The sequence below is a fragment of the Numida meleagris genome, chromosome 10, assembly GCF_002078875.1.
Source record: "Numida meleagris isolate 19003 breed g44 Domestic line chromosome 10, NumMel1.0, whole genome shotgun sequence".
NCBI lineage: Eukaryota > Metazoa > Chordata > Aves > Galliformes > Numididae > Numida > Numida meleagris.
The window spans coordinates 17,552,681-17,569,586 of NC_034418.1; the positions used below are offsets into that span (position 1 = coordinate 17,552,681).

The 16,906-nt window shown below is 50.2% G+C and overlaps 1 protein-coding gene and 1 non-coding gene across 2 annotated transcripts; one reads left to right on the forward strand and one right to left on the reverse strand.

Annotated features, from left to right (window-relative positions):
* TRNAM-CAU lies at positions 329 to 401 on the reverse strand. Its single transcript has one exon. It is a non-coding gene; the product is annotated as a tRNA-Met (tRNA).
* Positions 7,239 to 16,333, forward strand: MAP1LC3B (microtubule associated protein 1 light chain 3 beta). The gene is made up of 4 exons (XM_021408621.1): positions 7,239 to 7,395; positions 9,399 to 9,454; positions 12,083 to 12,189; positions 14,580 to 16,333. The coding sequence occupies exons 1-4, from the start codon at positions 7,356 to 7,358 to the stop codon at positions 14,752 to 14,754; spliced, it is 378 nt and encodes a 125-aa protein (XP_021264296.1). The 5' UTR covers positions 7,239 to 7,355; the 3' UTR covers positions 14,755 to 16,333.

The following is a 16,906-nucleotide window of genomic DNA, read 5'->3' on the forward strand; positions in this document are numbered from 1 at the left end:
GCGCGGCCAATCGGAGCAGCCCTCTCTGCTTGGCCACGCCCCTTCGTCGAGTAACGGACGTTCCGCCGCCGCTAGCCCCTCGGGGAGCCGGGGCCGCCGGGGAGGACTCGCCCGCCCCCTTGCGCGTGGGAGGAACGAGCGGCGGGCGAGAGCGGCCCAGTCCCGCGCGGTGCCCTCCTTGGCACCACCCCACGGCACCGAGGGTGTCTGTCACGGAGCCCCGTCGCCCCGCTCTGCTGCGGGCAGAAGATGAATATTTCCTTCCCTCAGGAGAAAAAAAAGAAAAAAAAGTGAAAGAAAAAAAAAAAAAAAAGGAGGAATCCCGACTTGCCCCGTGTGAGGATCGAACTCACGACCTTCAGATTATGAGACTGACGCGCTACCTACTGCGCTAACGAGGCTCCTCGAGAAACGTTCTTCTGTGAAGAGATCTTCTTCTTCCACGTAGTCGAGCTACCTCATTCCTGAGAACTGTTCTTTTCCTGCAAGGGGAGGCTGGGCGTTTTTGCAAACGGTTCTGTTTTGCCATGCTGTTCTGCAAAACAGCTGCATCCCGAACCCTTGGGTGTGCCTGAACATCCTCGTGCTGGCAGGAATGGCTGTGAGAGCTGCACCAACATGCCTACAAGGGAATTAAGCTGTTTCCAGATAATTACAAAAATTAAAGCAAACCTCACTTGCCTCTCTGCTCTGAAGAGCCTCTGTTCAGCTGGGATTTCTGCAATAATGTGAGCTCTGCATTCACTGAAGCATTTGGCAGAAGAGGCCCCTGCGATGCCAGCAGAAGCGCTGCCCTGAATCCTAATAGCGGGGCCTCACCCTCTGCGAGAGGCTCAGAGCAGCTGTCACCATGACAGCCTGACTGCAGATATTTAATTGAACAGAGATGGGAAAGCAGACATTTAATTGATGCCGAAAGTCTCCAAACTTTGCCCACGAGCATTGCTGCAGGGAGGCTGTCTGCCTGCAGTGTGACCGCTAGCACAAAAGGAGGAGGAACGCTGGACATGAGGCGCTCCCGACAGATGAGATGAGACATCTGATTGCTTTGGACAGCCCAAGGGTTCTGCCAAGGAGCCCAGCAGGCAAACCTTGTCACTGGGACAATCTCCTGACTTCCAAGAACCGTGCATTCAGGGCCGTCAGTCGGATGACAAGTGCAGGCTGCAAGGCTACGTGGGAACAAATCACTATGGCACAGGATGAGTAAACGCACAGGTCCTCACAGCCTGAATTGCTGCATTCCTCCCTCCGGCGCAGCTCACGTGCAGAACGAGGCTGTCATTTTGAAAAGCGTGGCTAATCCTTTGGGGCTTCGGTGACGGACGAGTTTGGTGCCCGCAGCTCTGATCGAATGAAGAAAAGCTGCTGCGAGAGCCTGCAGCGAGGCACGTGGACAGTGAGTCACCTCCAACAACTGACTGTTTGGAAACATGTCTGGAGCTGTTTTCCACCTGCACTGAATCACGTGGATTTTCCCCCTTCCATTACAGGCAGCCCGTTACTCCAGCTTTCTGATGCAGCTCCAGAAGGCCCTGTCACCTCTGTTTGCTTAGGAACTGATGGATTCACTGGGGAGGACAGCAGAAGTCCTGATGGCGAGGATTTACGTGCAAACGAAACAAAAGATGTCCTTGGTGACATTGCCTAAAGCAGAAGCTCAGCAGTCTACAGCACACGCAGCTTTCCTCCCTGTTCCTTTTCCTCTTTTGGATTTTCTATTTTTATCTGGAATGTATGCTCTCTCCATCTGAATGTTCCCTCTGTGCCTCACTGCCTCCTCTCCCTTCCCCACACCTACACGGCCCATGCACTCTTATCCCACATCCCTGTCTCCGTGGGTGCCACCTCCTCCATCCCTCAGAGACCCCTTTCCCATGGTAAATCCATGCCAATATCTATTGCTCACACCCATTTCCTCTAGATTTGGAGGGACAAGCAGAGGTCTTCAGGGCAGAGAGCTGCCGCAGAGTGGGGTGGTTCTAACTGAACACAAAACTTCAGTATTTACCTCAGGTGCTTTCTCCTCTATGTCACCAAAATCCATTATCTGAATAACAGATCTGCAGGGAATACAGCAAAAGTGCGCTATCATCATCTCACATCCGCTGGCACAACCAAATGTCTGAGCACCCTTCTTTGTAAACAACAGCAGAACAAGAACCCAGAGCTTTCCAGTGCTGCTGCTTCAGGCAGGCAGCCTGCAGACCTTACCGCTGGGCTCTCAAACAGGATGTACCGAGAGGGAAAATTCATCGTTCCATTTCTCTTCAGCAATTAAGGAGCTGATGCAGCTCTCTCTGCAGTCAATTAGAGACTTCACGCTCACTCAGAAGGGCTCTGGATTGGTCCCCGAGTCAGCGTCCTCATTTTCTGTAATCCTGAAGTCTTTGTGCCTTCCCAGCCTCTGAGCAGGACGTGCCAGCTGATGGCATACCCAGCCAATTATAACCTGAACAGCCAGGAGAGAATTATTTCTTTTCCATTTGGCAAGAAGGACAGACAACTGTGGCAAGACAGGCCGAGACAGATGAACAAATCCTGTTTGCAACACAGAATATTTGCAGCATGTTCATTTGGCGTAAGCCTGCAGTGGGATTTCTGCTTTGTAATAAGCATCCTTCGAGGCAGGGCACTTGGAAGAGGGAATACCTCAATGGAAAGACCAAAGAATTTTGCTTCATTTTTTTTTTTGTGATGTAATTTTTTTTTTCATCCCAGATATTATTTCCTTGCTATTTAAAGCTGGAAAATAGCTTTTCTTGTCCTGATTTTAGAATTCCCCACCTTCTCCCTTTCTGTCTGGGCTTTGATCTCACCAGATATTGCAGGACAAGCTGGACCGTGGACAGACAGAGCTCTTCCAGGAAGATCCAGAGCACTGCAGAAAATGCTGCTGGCGATGACTCAGGAGCTGTTTTGCATCCTTCTGCTTTAGAGCTGAGAGCTCTGCCCTCTCTTTGTGAAAGAGGGCATGGTATTTCTTCAGCAAGCTGTCCTTGTAATGAAGTATTATTCGAGCTAATGCCCAGCTGTGGCCACGAGTGCTTGGGGACACCGAAAACTTGATGGCACTTTAACAAGGAGCAGTTGTTGTTCTCTCTGCTTTGGCCATGGTCCAGCCCAAACGATTTCACTGTGCCCAACACCTCTGGCAGCTCCGTTCTTAGAAGCATTATCTTAAGGACGGGTCACGGGATGGGCAGTCAGGTGTTGCAGATGCTATTACTAGGTCAGCTGCTGAGCAATGATTGTGCAATTGCTGGCAGTTGAACCTCTGCATGCTTCAGTTTCCCATGATGTAAATAAGGAGGATGTTTACTGAAGCCACGGGTTATGTAGTACTCAGCGAATTGAAAATGTGTGGAGATCCTTTAATGCTAGGTGTACTAAACAGCAGTGGAAGGTTCTGCTGCATGCTGTATTATTCTACAGTTTCCCAGCTATTCTTCCTGCCATGGCTGCTTGTCAGGAGGTTATGGATATTTTTGAGTGAAAGGCAGTGCATAAACATAAGTTACTGCTGCTTCCACCAACTGATTTACTGCGTTCCCTTGTGAAACCAGCGGCTCTCATTAAACAGCTGATCCTGAAGCCAAGAAATGTTTGCTGGAACAGCAGCAGCAGCTGTAACTGATGTCAGGGTTCTGGCATATAGCAATGACGTCTTGGGCAATACTTGCAGAGGAGGTGCAATGAGCTTTTAGCCCAGTATTCCAAGAAAACGTTTTTGTAATGGCAATCCATACATCTATATATTAGTTTGGATTTGCTTTCGAAAAGAAAAGCATCTGGCTAATAATCTCAGAAGTGCTATATTGCAAAAGCCTTGTGAAATGTGTGGCCAGATAGAAGAGGGAACCGGCGTCAGTGATCCCACCAAGGAATAGGCACATCTGGTTTTAAACCTCAGAGAAAAACCACACAGGAAAATGGTCTGTGAGTGGTTTCTTCAGTTTCATATCTCTGAAGTTACACTTTTATAGCCCCACAAAGTTTTGTCATTCTCATCACTTCTTGCCTGAGTTCTTCTAAATTAGAAGGTGACTTTTGCAGAGAAACTTGAAGGATAGGATTTTCTTCATAGGATAGTCACCATCTTAGGAAAAAAATAAGATGAAAACTTCTTGGAAGAGTGGTTTTAAGTCCTTGCAAACAATTCGCTACAATCCAGCTCTGTCCAACAGTCCCCCATAGCAGCTGGGTAATGGCTGCACGCTGTATTAAACAAAGTCCGGCACTAATCTATAGCTGAGATCGATCAATAAACACAATTAATGAGAACAATAAACACAATTAATGAGAAAATAACCGAGGGGAGGGATTTTGATTCAGGTGAGAATTCAAGTTACTCTGATCACTGCAACCTTCCTTTTATTTTATGACTTTTTTTCCTATCCGTATGCCTGGTGAATGTAATTCTTCTGACAGCTGCTGAGCTAATAGCCCTGGACGTTGAAGTGCTGTCTTCCAGAAGGGTATAGCACTGCAGGGAAATAGCTTCCTCTACGCACTGTAAAAAACCTTTTCAGTACAGTTTTGCTAGACAAACGAGGGAATGTTCCCCAATTCTGATTGCCGATTCACAATCCACTTCGTGGCAAAGCAGCTAAAATGGAAACTCCGTTTTCTCTGGGGCTGAGGGGATGTGGGATTTTTTCCCCAGGGAAGTACTGTAAATATCAGCTGGGGTTCAGAGAGTGAGTCACAGTTCACACAGGCTTTTTAGCAACAGGAAAAAAAAAAGAAAAACAAAACAAACAAACAAACAAGCAAACAGAAAAAGCCAACAGCCTGCTGGAAGAGATAACAGTTGGGAAACACTGATGTCTTTAATTCAGACTGAAAATCTAGTGTGGCCTGCTGCATAGGGTGCAGACAGGAGGATCAGAGCTAGAATTCATCCCACCTTGTGTTCTGACCTGCTTTGTAAGCCCGGGCAAATCACATCTCTTTCTTCATGAGAAAATAATGCTGACAGGTATTGTAAGAAATCATTTACCCCCCTCCTTCTCCCCAAGATAAGATCAATTCTCCCTAAGCTCTTCAAAACAGATGTTTCGCTAATTTCTTTCTCTTTTTTTAATGTCTGATGGTGACTATCCCACTGCTTTCCTAGGCAATTTGCTCTGGTGCTCAACTATTCTTACCCTTAACCCCGTGTATAACTTGTATCGCCTTTTCCGAGACATAAGCTCATTATTTCTTGTCCGAGACTCGCTGCATGCAGAGAACAGCTAATTCCCTTCTGCTTTGCAGCAACCTTTTGCATATTTGAAGACTAAATAACGTCTGCTTTCAGTTACATCTCCTCCTCTTCAGATGAAGTGCTTTGTAAAATGCTCTAAGAATATAATAAAAACCCTCTGTGGGCTAAATTTTTCAAAGGGCTCTGTTCCGGTGCAGTCACCAAAATCTGAGGCAACTGCAGCTCAAAAGCAACATTTTCTCATTGTAAAATTGTGCTTCGGCAGCACCGGTCCCAAAGGCTACGTCCATGCTGTCATTCCAACTGCGCCTAACACCTTTCTCAAATCCAGACTCGCCAACTGTCTGTGCTGTTGAAATGTAGACATAGGCTAAGGCTGAGATGAAGAGGGAAAGGTCAAGCGAGTCACAGTGCGGATCTAAGTTTTCCTTCTCACAGTCTCTGCAGATTATTCATGAGCCGAACATGTGATAGCCCAGCCTGTCAGCAGATACTCTGATTGTGGCTCTCCCTAAGCACCATATGGATGCTTTCAGTCTGAGCTGCAGCCCTGCTAACAGTTGGTAGCATGGATGAAAACCACACGACGACGCGTAGCGCTCGGTATTGTTCGGACTCACCTGACACTCAGCAAAAGCAATGAGTGGTTTCCTCAGCGCTTGTCCGCCTGCCTGCGGTCACAGGGTGCAGCATCCTGTGAGATGGGGCAGCTCTGAGAGCGTGGCGGGACGTCCTCAACAAGAGAATGGCTTTCTTAAAGGCGGTCATTTAAATAAGAAAGAATAAAACTGTGTCGAAAGAGAAACTCGGGATGGTTAGTTTTAGATGCATCAGATTTTTGATGATCATCTATCACCTGCTGTCTCTGGACACCAATGTGAGCATTCATACACCTTAGGGCTGTTTTTTTCCCCCCTGATTAGTCACATCCTTAATGGTCCTATCCTATAATTAGATTGACACCGGAAACGTTGGACCCTGAATCACAGCATTAGGTAATGAACCTTCATTCCAAGCTGAGAGTACAGCATCACTGTAACTTCAGTTTTTTGTTGCACCTCGACAAATGTAGAAACCCTGACCAGCTCTAAGCTGGTGGGAAACCAGTTCTCCTCCCTGCAGTCTCGTTTTGATAAGGACACCGCTGGCTGCAACACCCTGTACCTTCAGCAGCACAAGTTGGATTGTACAGGGAGACTGCGTAGTACTATTGCTGCAAAATCACTCCTGTATTTCAAAACACAGTGCCTCGAACATATGTGAGAGAAGGGGAAAGGAAGGCAGCTGAAAGTCTACAGCCAACAGCTTGTGTCAGAAAGCTGCTAAGGGAGGGAACAGTTGGGCATTTCTAATCGAGACATAATGTCTGCAGGATGAATGCGAGTAAACTTGGCTGGAGACTGACACTGTTTGCAATCTAATTGATGCCTGACAAACAGCACGTGACGGGGCAGCAGGATTGAAAGCCAAGTGAATCGAAACACCTGCCTCTTAAAATTTCGCCTTACAATTTTTACACCGACTTTGCAGTGTGCTGACAGCAAGCTGAGGGCAAAGCGCTAAGCCTGCAACCGCACGCGGAGCCCAGCGGAAAGGGAGGCCGTGCTGGGGTTACAAAAGGGAGTGGGTTGAGAGGACAGGGAGAGGGCAAAGCACTGGATGTCCCTCTCCTTTACAGTGTTTTTTCAGCGGTTTGACCTGCCAGGGGAATCCCCCAGCCCTGGGACTGCCTCTGGGGTGACTGCGTGCTGCCCAGAGGGGACGTGGCGGGGCGTTGTGAGGTAGCAAAGGCCGTGCGTCCCTGTGGAGAACCACGGTGGGGCACTCTGGGGCAGCAACTGCTGCGTTCCCGGGAAGAAATACGGTGGGAATCACGGCCGTGTGTCCCCGAGGAGGACCATAGTGGGGCGCGGCTCCGTGTCACACAGTAACAGCAGCAGGCAGCCCCGCCCGCACGAGCAGGGCACGCCCTGTGTGCGCCACACTAAAGATGGCGGCGGCGCTGGGCCCGCCCCGGCCGTGACGCGCTCCGTCAGCTGACGGCGCCGCCGCTGGGGGTGGCGGCGGGGGGCGGGCGCCGGCACTCGGGGTTGGCCGCACCGCCGATCGCAGCCTCTGCCGGGCCTGAGGCCGAGCCGCCGCCGCCATGCCCTCGGAGAAGAGCTTCAAGCAGCGCCGCACCTTCGGTGAGCGTCCTGGGGAGGGGGAGGTGGGGGGACGCGGCGCTGAGCTGCGCGGGGCCGGAGCCGGGCGGCTTGGAGCCGGGCCTTCCCGAGCGCCGAGGCCGCCCCATCCGCCGTCGGCTGCGGGGGGAGACGCGGCGCCGTGCGGGGAGCGGGGCCTGCCTCCTTCGCTGAGCTCTTCGCAAAGGGCTGTGGTGGAGGTGGTGGCTGGGAAAGGGAAAGGCCGCTTCTCCGCGAGCCGCCAGGTCCGCGCTGGTGAAATGGAGTTGGTGGAAAGAATCGATGCAGCTTTTCTTCCCCCCCCCCCCCGCTCCCTCCGGGTTGCAGTCGGGCTCTGTGCTCCCCTCCCTTGCCTTCGCTGTTCCGCCGAGCGCAGGCTGCTCCGTGCCACCGATCTGATGGAATTCCAGCCTCACCCCGCCTCCCCTTTCCTCTGGGCTTCCGAAGCCGCTGTTGCCCCTCCGCCTGTCAGCAGCCCGGGCCGCAGGTATTAAGTTCAGCTAGGATGGCAGCCAAGCAGCTGCCACTGCGACTGGCGTCGTCAGAGAGCGGTGTTTATCTGCGGCTGGCTGAGGGCTGGCTTTGGACACAGCGGTCTCGATGATTTGTCTCGCTCCGGGTTTGCGTGCCCCCGGCTTCGGGGAGCCGCGCTGGGTGGCATTGCCACCATCAAACCTGCTCCTGTTGACAAGGGAGGCACATTTCTCCGCACCCGCTGGGCTGCTCACATTCGCTCCCTGGGTATCTGGTGTTGCTGGTTATTTAAATCGTAAAGTAGCTAATTAAAATACTTCTATCTCTGCCCTTGAAGTATTAGTGCTGCTCTGTGGAGAGCGTGGCTTAGGCCTCGCCGGATCCCGGCCGAGCAGCCTGCTGAAGGCTTTGCATATTAGCTGCCTTAGTTCTCTGCTTGATTCACGTCCAGCTTAAAGCCGTGATTCACGTGAGTTGCATTTCCTCGCTGGGCTCATAAAAGGCACACGGACGTGTTTGATGCACCCAGGCTTAATGTGGGCTAATGGAGAGCTGAGCGACGTTGCGGAGTGACGGGACAGGTAATGCGCGCTGTGCATTAGCATGCCAGCGAGGAGCTGACGGTGCTGATCTAAGCTCTTCCTCTGCTGTGAGCAGCGCCTCGCCGTAGCTCAGCGTCTGCTGAAGCCGTGGTCAGGCCGTGATGCAACATCTTCACCCTCAGAAGCATTTACGAGATGAGGACAGCCCAGAAAGCCCGACTGCACTGAGAAGAACCGCAGAGGTTAAAATTGAGTTCACTGAATCTGCAAGTAGGCAGCCTGGAAGCAGATGCGAGCGCCTCTAAAAGCAACTTGCATCTGTTTACTTTGGCTCCCAGTTGTACTTTAGCCTGGCTCATAATATCTGTACTATTAATATTTATGTCTGAGGAGAGGTGAACTTTATCCCAAAAACTGGCGCAGATAGCAGCGAAATGTCTAGGTACCAGGATCTCCCAACTGCTTCTGCGACAATGTGTGCAGCAGAATCAAAATAGAAAACTGTAACTCGGTAATACAAGAATGCACAGTGTAAGCTGATGCTGCCGGCCTCAGCTGGGCTTAGGTCTCACATTTTAATTGTTGACAACTTCCTCTTGGGGGAATCTCGCAGAAATAACACAGGGTATTTAGTCTTGGTCTTTAGCTTGGGTGGTGTAATTTGGTGCTGTACGTTTATGAGATGATACGTCTGTTGTAGCGGGCAGAAAATGAGGAGGGGGCCGTGGGGTCCATCTCCCTTCACATGTCCTAGGAGTCTCAGCCTGCGTGCGAGCAGCAGTTGTCACCTGGGGCTTAAAGAGCCAAGTCCCACCTGTCAGAGGAGGCTTTCTGCTTTTCATGGTGCTGTCCCGTTTCAGAACAGCTTTGCCCAAATTTACTTCTGGGGCTTTTCCCACCCTGAAGGTCCTCCCTTCGGTGCAGGGGAAACGAAGCGATCGCAGCGCTGAAGGCAGATGTTTGAACAGCCGTTCTTTTAATCTCTTGCAGAGCAAAGAGTTGAAGATGTACGACTGATCCGAGATCAGCATCCGACTAAAATACCGGTGAGTCTTATTCCTGTCACCTCCATTTCTGGTCTCGTGTTTGTTGTTAGAAACCTGTAAGAGAGCTGTCCTCACGTGTCCAAATGACACTGTGGCTGTTTGGGGTCATTAAGGCTGGGCTGCAGAAGCGTTCTCAGGCTAGCTCCCAGCAGGCAGCCTGCCACAGCAAGGTGCTGGCTGGGGGCAGGGGAAGCAGAGCTTCCTGTGCTGCCTCTTGCAGCTTCAAAGCCACACCCAGGCTGAGCTCTTAGAGTCCCCAGAGCATTCAGCTCTTCTCGTCTCAGGAGTGGACTTATTTTCCTTTCCTGAAAGAAGAATCTGCAGAGGCTAATGAAGAAGAAAGCACAGTAACAGAAATGCTTGTCTGTAGAGAAATGGGCTGTGGCTTGGAAGTCTCCGGGAACTTGTTACTTGTTGTCAAACCCCTCCATCTAGCACTGAGTCACCTCGTAGAGGAGATCAGCCCTCCTTTTTTCACTTGCCTTTATCTCATCAGCTCCAAATGCCACTTGAACTATTTTCTGATGGCATCCTCGTTGTAAATAAAGCATCCTAGGAAACAAAAGGTGGGGATCACAGACTCCCGGAATGGTTGAGGTTGGAAGGGACCTCTGGAGGCCATGGAGCCCAGGCCCTGCTCCAGCAGGGACACGCAGAGCAGTATGCCCAGCACCACGTCCAGGTGGTGGCAGAAGATCTCCAAGGGGGAGAGGTTGCTTCTCTGGACAGTGCTTGGTCACCTGCACAGCACAGTGCTTCCTGGTGGCCAGAGGGAACCTCCTGTGCTCTGGTTTGTTCCCATTGCCTCATGTCCTGGCACTGGAAACCACTGAAAGGAGCTGGCTGCACGCTCTGCCCCCTCCCCTCAGGCATTTGTAGACATTGATGAGTGGAGCTGGGAAGTTTCATGGCGATGAGAAGTTAAAATCAGATGCCTTAACTTTGGTTCTCAGCGATGAGTGCTGATGGCCACAGAAGAATTTGCACTCAGAGGGAGCAAACTGCTTGCAAACAGCAGTTGTGGTGCAAGCTTTTCAACAGAAGCAGTCACTGCCTCCACATGAAATAAACTGAAAAGTTTCCAGCTTCACTTTAGCGTTAAGCTACTACTTGAAGCCAGTGCTGCTGTTTTAGTAATGCTGCTTGGCGTGGGAACAAGTAGTACTTTATAGCTGTAATTTTCAGACTTTTCTGGAATCTGCAGTTTTCCCAAAAGGCCCTTTCGTAACAAATCTTTTTCCTGACAGAAGATTGCTTTTTCATCCACCTTTCACAGATCACTTAGCAGTAGTCCCCAAGCTCTGTGACCACAGCTTGAAAACCACTGATTTACAGCAAAGCTCTCATTTCAAGTCGGCCACGGAGACGTTACTAGGAAAAAAATCAGAGGTACCCGAGCAACTCGCTGAAGATGCAGTGCTGCAGACTGGCAACGACAGCACAGGCGTGCATGGGATCCCTGGGGGCTCGCTCTGCTTGCCAGTCCATGTTCTAGCTTGAGTCATTGCCTCATTATCATCATTAGCAGTTCTGGATGAGTTGAGATGGCGATGTCACGCTAGATGGTGAATCTCTCCTGTACGGTCACCATCCTCCGTTTTGCTGTTGGCAGTATTATCCATTGCTTACGGTCTACCTCATTAAAAACAGTGCATTTTTTTCCCCCTCCTCCAGAATTACCCAGCATTTATTTTAACCCATGCAAGAAAGTTTCTCTCTGATGTAATTAAATTGGCTTAACATCCCTTCACCTGTGCAGCTCCTGAATATCAACACAGCCAGATCCCGTGAGCATGGATGCCATCCAAGTCCCTTCCAAGTGAATGGTGTCACATAGCTACCGTTGATTTTAAAAACAACAAAGCCTGCGTGGCTGTAGAAACGGGCACACGAATTCTGAGATCATTCCTTAAAAGCAGGAACTACATACAGTTGCTGGGCAGGCTGCTGCTTAAATTGGCAAATCTACAATTTCCTCATGAGTTAAGTAGTTACTACATAACAACCTTGACGGAATTACTGGTTCCTAGGCATGCTGTCTTGAGATTGAGGAGGAGGAAATCCTCTCCTGTGAGGCTTTAGACCCTTCGAAAGTCGCTTTTTCTCATGCATGAGAGAAACCACAGCAGGTGGACAGACTAGCATGCTAATCCGGAGCTGTCATTCTTAGAAAGAGACGCTCCGTTAGTCAGGAGGAGCTGGAGGGATTGTGGTGAGGTCTGCATGAGGCCGCAGACTTCCTCAGCAGCCACTGCAGCGTGTTAGAGAGAAGCCTGCTTTATCTTTCCCTGGCTTTCCTTGTTGCTGGGTAGTTCAGAGCTAGATTAAAGGATCCCAGCGAGTCAGCCGTTCTAAAACTGCACTGAAGTTGCGAGTGTGTGCTGTTAAACCTGTTTGTTCCCCCATCTTACAGCAGCTCCTGCAAACAGAGGAGGCAGGGAACAACAACTGTAATTCCTCCTTTGCAGATGTGACATTTGCAAACCAGACTTCCATTTACAAGTGAAGTGAAATGGAGTTCAGCGTGAATTCTTCTACTTCGCTGTGTTTAAAATGGAGGGGGTGAAAGGCAGAAACAACGCCCAGAGCCCTCACATCTCCTGCTCCTTTCTTTTGTTTCTTCTTTAGGTGATCATTGAAAGGTACAAGGGGGAGAAGCAGCTTCCAGTTTTGGATAAGACCAAGTTCCTGGTACCAGATCACGTCAACATGAGCGAGCTAATCAAAATTATCAGGTAGTATGCTGTGATTTCACACTGCACACTGTGTCAACAGTGTACAGCCCTCCCCATGTATGATTTTGGGAACCCTTTAAATGGACCAGGCATCTAACAAGTGCTTGTATCATCACTAGGACAGATTCATGAGAAGACACACTTTCTATGGCTTGGCTGGGAGAGACCTTTGCAAAGGGTTGAGCTCTCAGTTCGCTTTTGAGGGAAATAACCATTTCCCAGACACGGAAAAGGGAGCCTGGGGCTGTGAATCCCTGTCTGACATGGGTGCTCCTGGCCCAGGGCCCCAGTGCTTCCTGCTTGGCTATTCTGGGATGCCTTCTCAGTGTTCTGCCTGGGAATCCCCTTCTGGAGCACCTGCCCCCTCCCATTGCTGGAGGGGGGAAGCTAGGGCTCCTAGCCAGAGCTCCGAGCTGCTGCTTGGGGTTGATGCTTGCATCCTTTGATCACGGAATGAGGTTACCCTCAACGACAGTGCTGAGGCCTGAACAACATGTGCTCAGACAAGTGCTGTCTTGATGCAGCTATCTGCACAGGCTGTGGTTTGAGCGTTGCTCCTCGCTGGTGCTCGAGTTTCACTTACTAGAAAAGGCCAAAGGGAAATAACCACAGAGCGGGAATTGTGTGGTTTTAAACTGCAGTCAGAGGTCCTGCTCAAAGTACAGTTCTCCTGGCACCACATCAAGCAGGAATATTGGATTAGTAAGAGCTCTCAAGCAGTAAACTTGGAGGTTATCAGCAAACCAGAGTTTGTTTTTCATTGGTCACTGTATGGCAACAGAAGGCCATGGCATTACCCTCTAATGGGATACAGGCAGTACAGAGCAATAGGAGAGTTCAAAAATAAATAAATAAATTGACTCACCCCTTTCAATAACCAGTGACAGCTCAAGAGGAATGCAGTCTCTATCCAGAGAGATGCTGCTTCCTTGGCTGCTAACCCTTAAATGAGGGTGAGGAGGGTGGATCCTGGTTCCACCCCTTCCAGCCACTCAGGTGCATGGCTTGCAGCTGAGCTCCCTGGGTCAGCCACACCTTCTCACCTGGTGCTCAGCCGTGGGTTCAGGCCGTGACCTGGTAATTCTTCTGCAGTTGTGGTGTAGCACAGAGCTGGTTCTTGGAGGACACGAGCTGTAAAAGCTGAGGATTGTCCCACGTGTCCAAACAGCTCCGTGCCCTGGAGGCTCTGACAAAAGCCTTGAGCAAGTCCCAGCTCTCGCGTGACTGAGGAAATGAGATAGGGTTTTGGAAGTAAGAACTCGATTCCCCAAGCGATCTAGAATTTCTAATGAAGGCCTCGGGCAAGGAGTTTAACAGCAAGATGCAGGATTTTCCCTACCTCTTTTGTTTGGCTTTGTTAATAGATGACTTAGTACTGGCTGGACTTGGTCCTCAGCCAGCTCCCCTTGTGCACAGCAGACCCGGTGTGCCATGCAGGCTGCCCTTGCCCAGCCTCAGAGAGCTGCTGCCTTCTCTGCTGGCTCTCTCTGGAGTGATTAGTGCACATTGTGGGAGGGCCCTTCCAGGGCTGTGGCTGAGTGCTGAGGAAATGCTTGTTTCTAGTACAGCTGCCACCGCTCAGCAGCGAGCAGAAGTGGCAGGGAAGCCTTTCCTGTCTGCTGTTCTTTTCTCCTCAGTTGTACCTCCTCATATCAGATATGAGGAGCGGTGCCTTGGTTAGTTATCTCCTCTCTGCAGACCTGCTTTCAGGAGGGGCTTAAGCAGAAATACGTATTTTCCTGGCTCAGAAAAAAAACGTGATGCAGAGAACACACCCACGGTAGATGTTTATTGTGCCGCGCAGCCTGGAAATTCTGTTGCTCTCTGTCTTCCTGCGGTGCTTCTCATGGGAGGAAAGATGAAGGGGAAAGGTTCAACACGGGCTGTGACAGTGCTGGCGTCAAAGTGAGTTTGAAAGGAATGGAGCCTTCGGGTGGAAGCTCTGCCAGTCCTTCTTCCCCAGGTTTGCATTTCCAGTGAGATGCTGTGGAGCTCAGCAGCAAGCCAAAGGTTCCACGGGTCTTGAGCGTGGTTGTATGGGATGATCTGCTGCCCCAGCATCATCCTGGCAAGGAACACCTCTTCCTGCTCACTTCAGTTTAACGCTCTGTGGGAGCGTAGCCTGTGTTGTTCCTGTGAGATAAGGGTTTCTGCCGGTGCATGTGTTTGAGAGCACTTGGCAGATGGATTTCAGACAGCTTTGGGGTGAGAACCAAACGCCTTCCGTAACGCAGGGCTGCTTTGGGTGGGGACATCTCACCGCTGTCCTTGGCGGAGGACTTTGTTTTACCTCCCCCCCCCCCCAGCCCGCCCTAAAGCCTTTGTTAAGGTGTGTGGCAATGCATTGTCATCCCTGTGAAACTCCTTCCCTGCTTCCCGACTTCTAACAGGCGACGCCTGCAGCTGAACTCCAACCAGGCCTTCTTCCTCCTGGTGAACGGACACAGCATGGTGAGCGTCTCCACGCCCATCTCCGAGGTGTACGAGAGCGAGAAGGACGAGGACGGCTTCCTGTACATGGTGTACGCCTCTCAGGAGACTTTCGGAGCGCAATCTTCCGTCTAGGACACGCAAGCGGCTTCTAGCCTAGGATTTCGGTTGACCCTTGGCCATCACCCCCACTCTTCCCCACACGCACCCCAGGGAAAGAAACGGATGTCACCTACGCTCTCAGTACCTTAGCATAGTCTTGCTTTAGCAGGTGTCTTATCTTACCTTGCCTTGTTTGTGACTATTAAACAGTACAGACGAGCGCCTCCAGCTTTGAAACCTGCTGTCATATTCCACACAGGCACATTTACATTTCTGGACTTGACGAATGGAACCCAATTGTGCATGTGACGCTTGCAAATAAAGGGACACTCGATTGACTTTAACGAGCAAACGGGCACCAGTGAGGAGCTAAAGTGTTTCATGTGGCAGTTTTCTGGAGAATCTCCCTATGATTCCTTAAAGCTTTTCTTTTTTTTTTTTTTTTAATGGGAGGGCTTCTAATGAGAGCAAACGTGTTTTAATGTTCCAAAGCGGAGCTCTGCCTTCTGCAGCTCGGTGAGATCTGCGTCGGTGCTGCAGCGCGTTAAGGCGAGCGCTTGGGGTGAGCCGGGGGAGTGCAGCTCCTCGTCTCCTCTTCTTTTGGCACCGCTGACTTAGGGACGGCGCCGCTTTCTGAAATAACTCATACCAAACACCACAGCTTTATTTAGAGTTTTAGGAAGCGTTAAATGTAAAATACGCACCTGGACAGGTAACACTGAAATAAACTCCAGTCTGTCGTCAATTTCCAACGCCTGCGTGTTCAGTGAAACGCTGTTGTTCGTAGGGGCTTGCTTCCAAAAGATCCACCCTCCGAGCTGCAGGTGGCTGCTCCCCGGCCTGGGAGGAGGCGAAGGGCACGGCCGCCTGCAGGGTGGCTGGTGGGAAGCGAGCTGCTGCGTGTAAAGCCAGGCGGACGGCTTTGTTAACACACCTCCATCCTGAGCGCGGGGCTCAGACGTGCTGCTGGCATTAAGAACCCGCCCTGCCGCTTGTTTTGCATGTTGCGGGCAGAGCCGCTTCCTAAGGGCTCCTCACGGCCGGGAGCTGGTGCCGGGATGTGAGGAACAAAGCGTTTTTTCCATCGCCGAGTCTCCTGCCTGGAAGCTCGGTGTGGCTGCTGTCCTGAGCGGGGAGCAGCAGAGGAAGGCTGTCTGCTAGGCCCGGTGTTTTTCCTCTAGAGTCGTCGTCAAGTGAAGCGTAGCAGGATGAGATTCCTCTTGTATATTACGTGTCTGTGAACTAACTCCATCTGTTACTGGAAGCTAACTTACTCTAATGGGGGGGGGGGAGAAGAAGCAATACTACTGCGTCTTGGCACTCGAGCTCAGTAAGGTGTACAGTTTGTACCTACCTACACCTCTTTGCATGCATCTCGTTCACAGTGCTTACTTCATGATTTTTTTTAATGTTCTTTGTGTTTTTACTCCGGCGTAAACTTTCAAACGCAGCTCGTTCTCCGTTTAGTTTCGTTCGTGTAAGGAACTGTTTAACTCACGACTGACAACCAGACCTGTAATTACAAACGTGATCGACTGATATTCCTGTACAAATGTTGCTTTTTTTAAAAATTAATACAGTGCTGATAGGGATGGATCACATCCCAACTTAACGACGGCTCCTGTGGTCATTTGTGGGCAGCTTCCTCCCAGCTCTGCCTGCGGGGGGTGGGGGACAGCCAGGTTAATAAAGGGGACACAAGGAGACCCTGGGAACAGCCCCCGGAGAGGGGAAGCCCTTTGAAGAAAAATAGAAAGGGAGGGATTCTGTTTAACTCTTTATTTTCCATACATTAAATTTACTCAGATAAAAACATTCTAAAAATGTACAATTTTACTTTTAACAAAGTATAATAAAACATAAAAATCCCAATACCAGAATACTTGACATTTACAATTCAAAATCAAATTAGCTGAATATTAAATATTTACAAAACTATTTAAAATATTTATAAAGTTACATGCACAATTTGTAATACTAGAATTGACCGAAGTAAAAGAAATGGCTCAAATGGGAGCAGGAGTTTCCTTCATTCCTCACGGAACGTTACGTCCAAGAGAAGCTGTTGATCTGCACTTGAAAACACGCAGGGTTTGCTTTCTGCATCAGTACCAACACGTTCCTCGTTTGCGGAGGGAAAATTTGAGAGAGCAACCAGGTAGTTCCAAGGGTTTATTAACGAGAC

Bases quoted from the DNA above. Each gene is read 5' to 3' on its own strand.
- MAP1LC3B (XM_021408621.1), top strand. From the start codon at position 7,356: ATGCCCTCGGAGAAGAGCTTCAAGCAGCGCCGCACCTTCG. The intron at 7,396-9,398 runs GTGAGCGTCCTG...AATCTCTTGCAG, and splicing joins CAAGCAGCGCCGCACCTTCG to AGCAAAGAGTTGAAGATGTA. The intron at 12,190-14,579 runs GTAGTATGCTGT...GACTTCTAACAG, and splicing joins GAGCTAATCAAAATTATCAG to GCGACGCCTGCAGCTGAACT.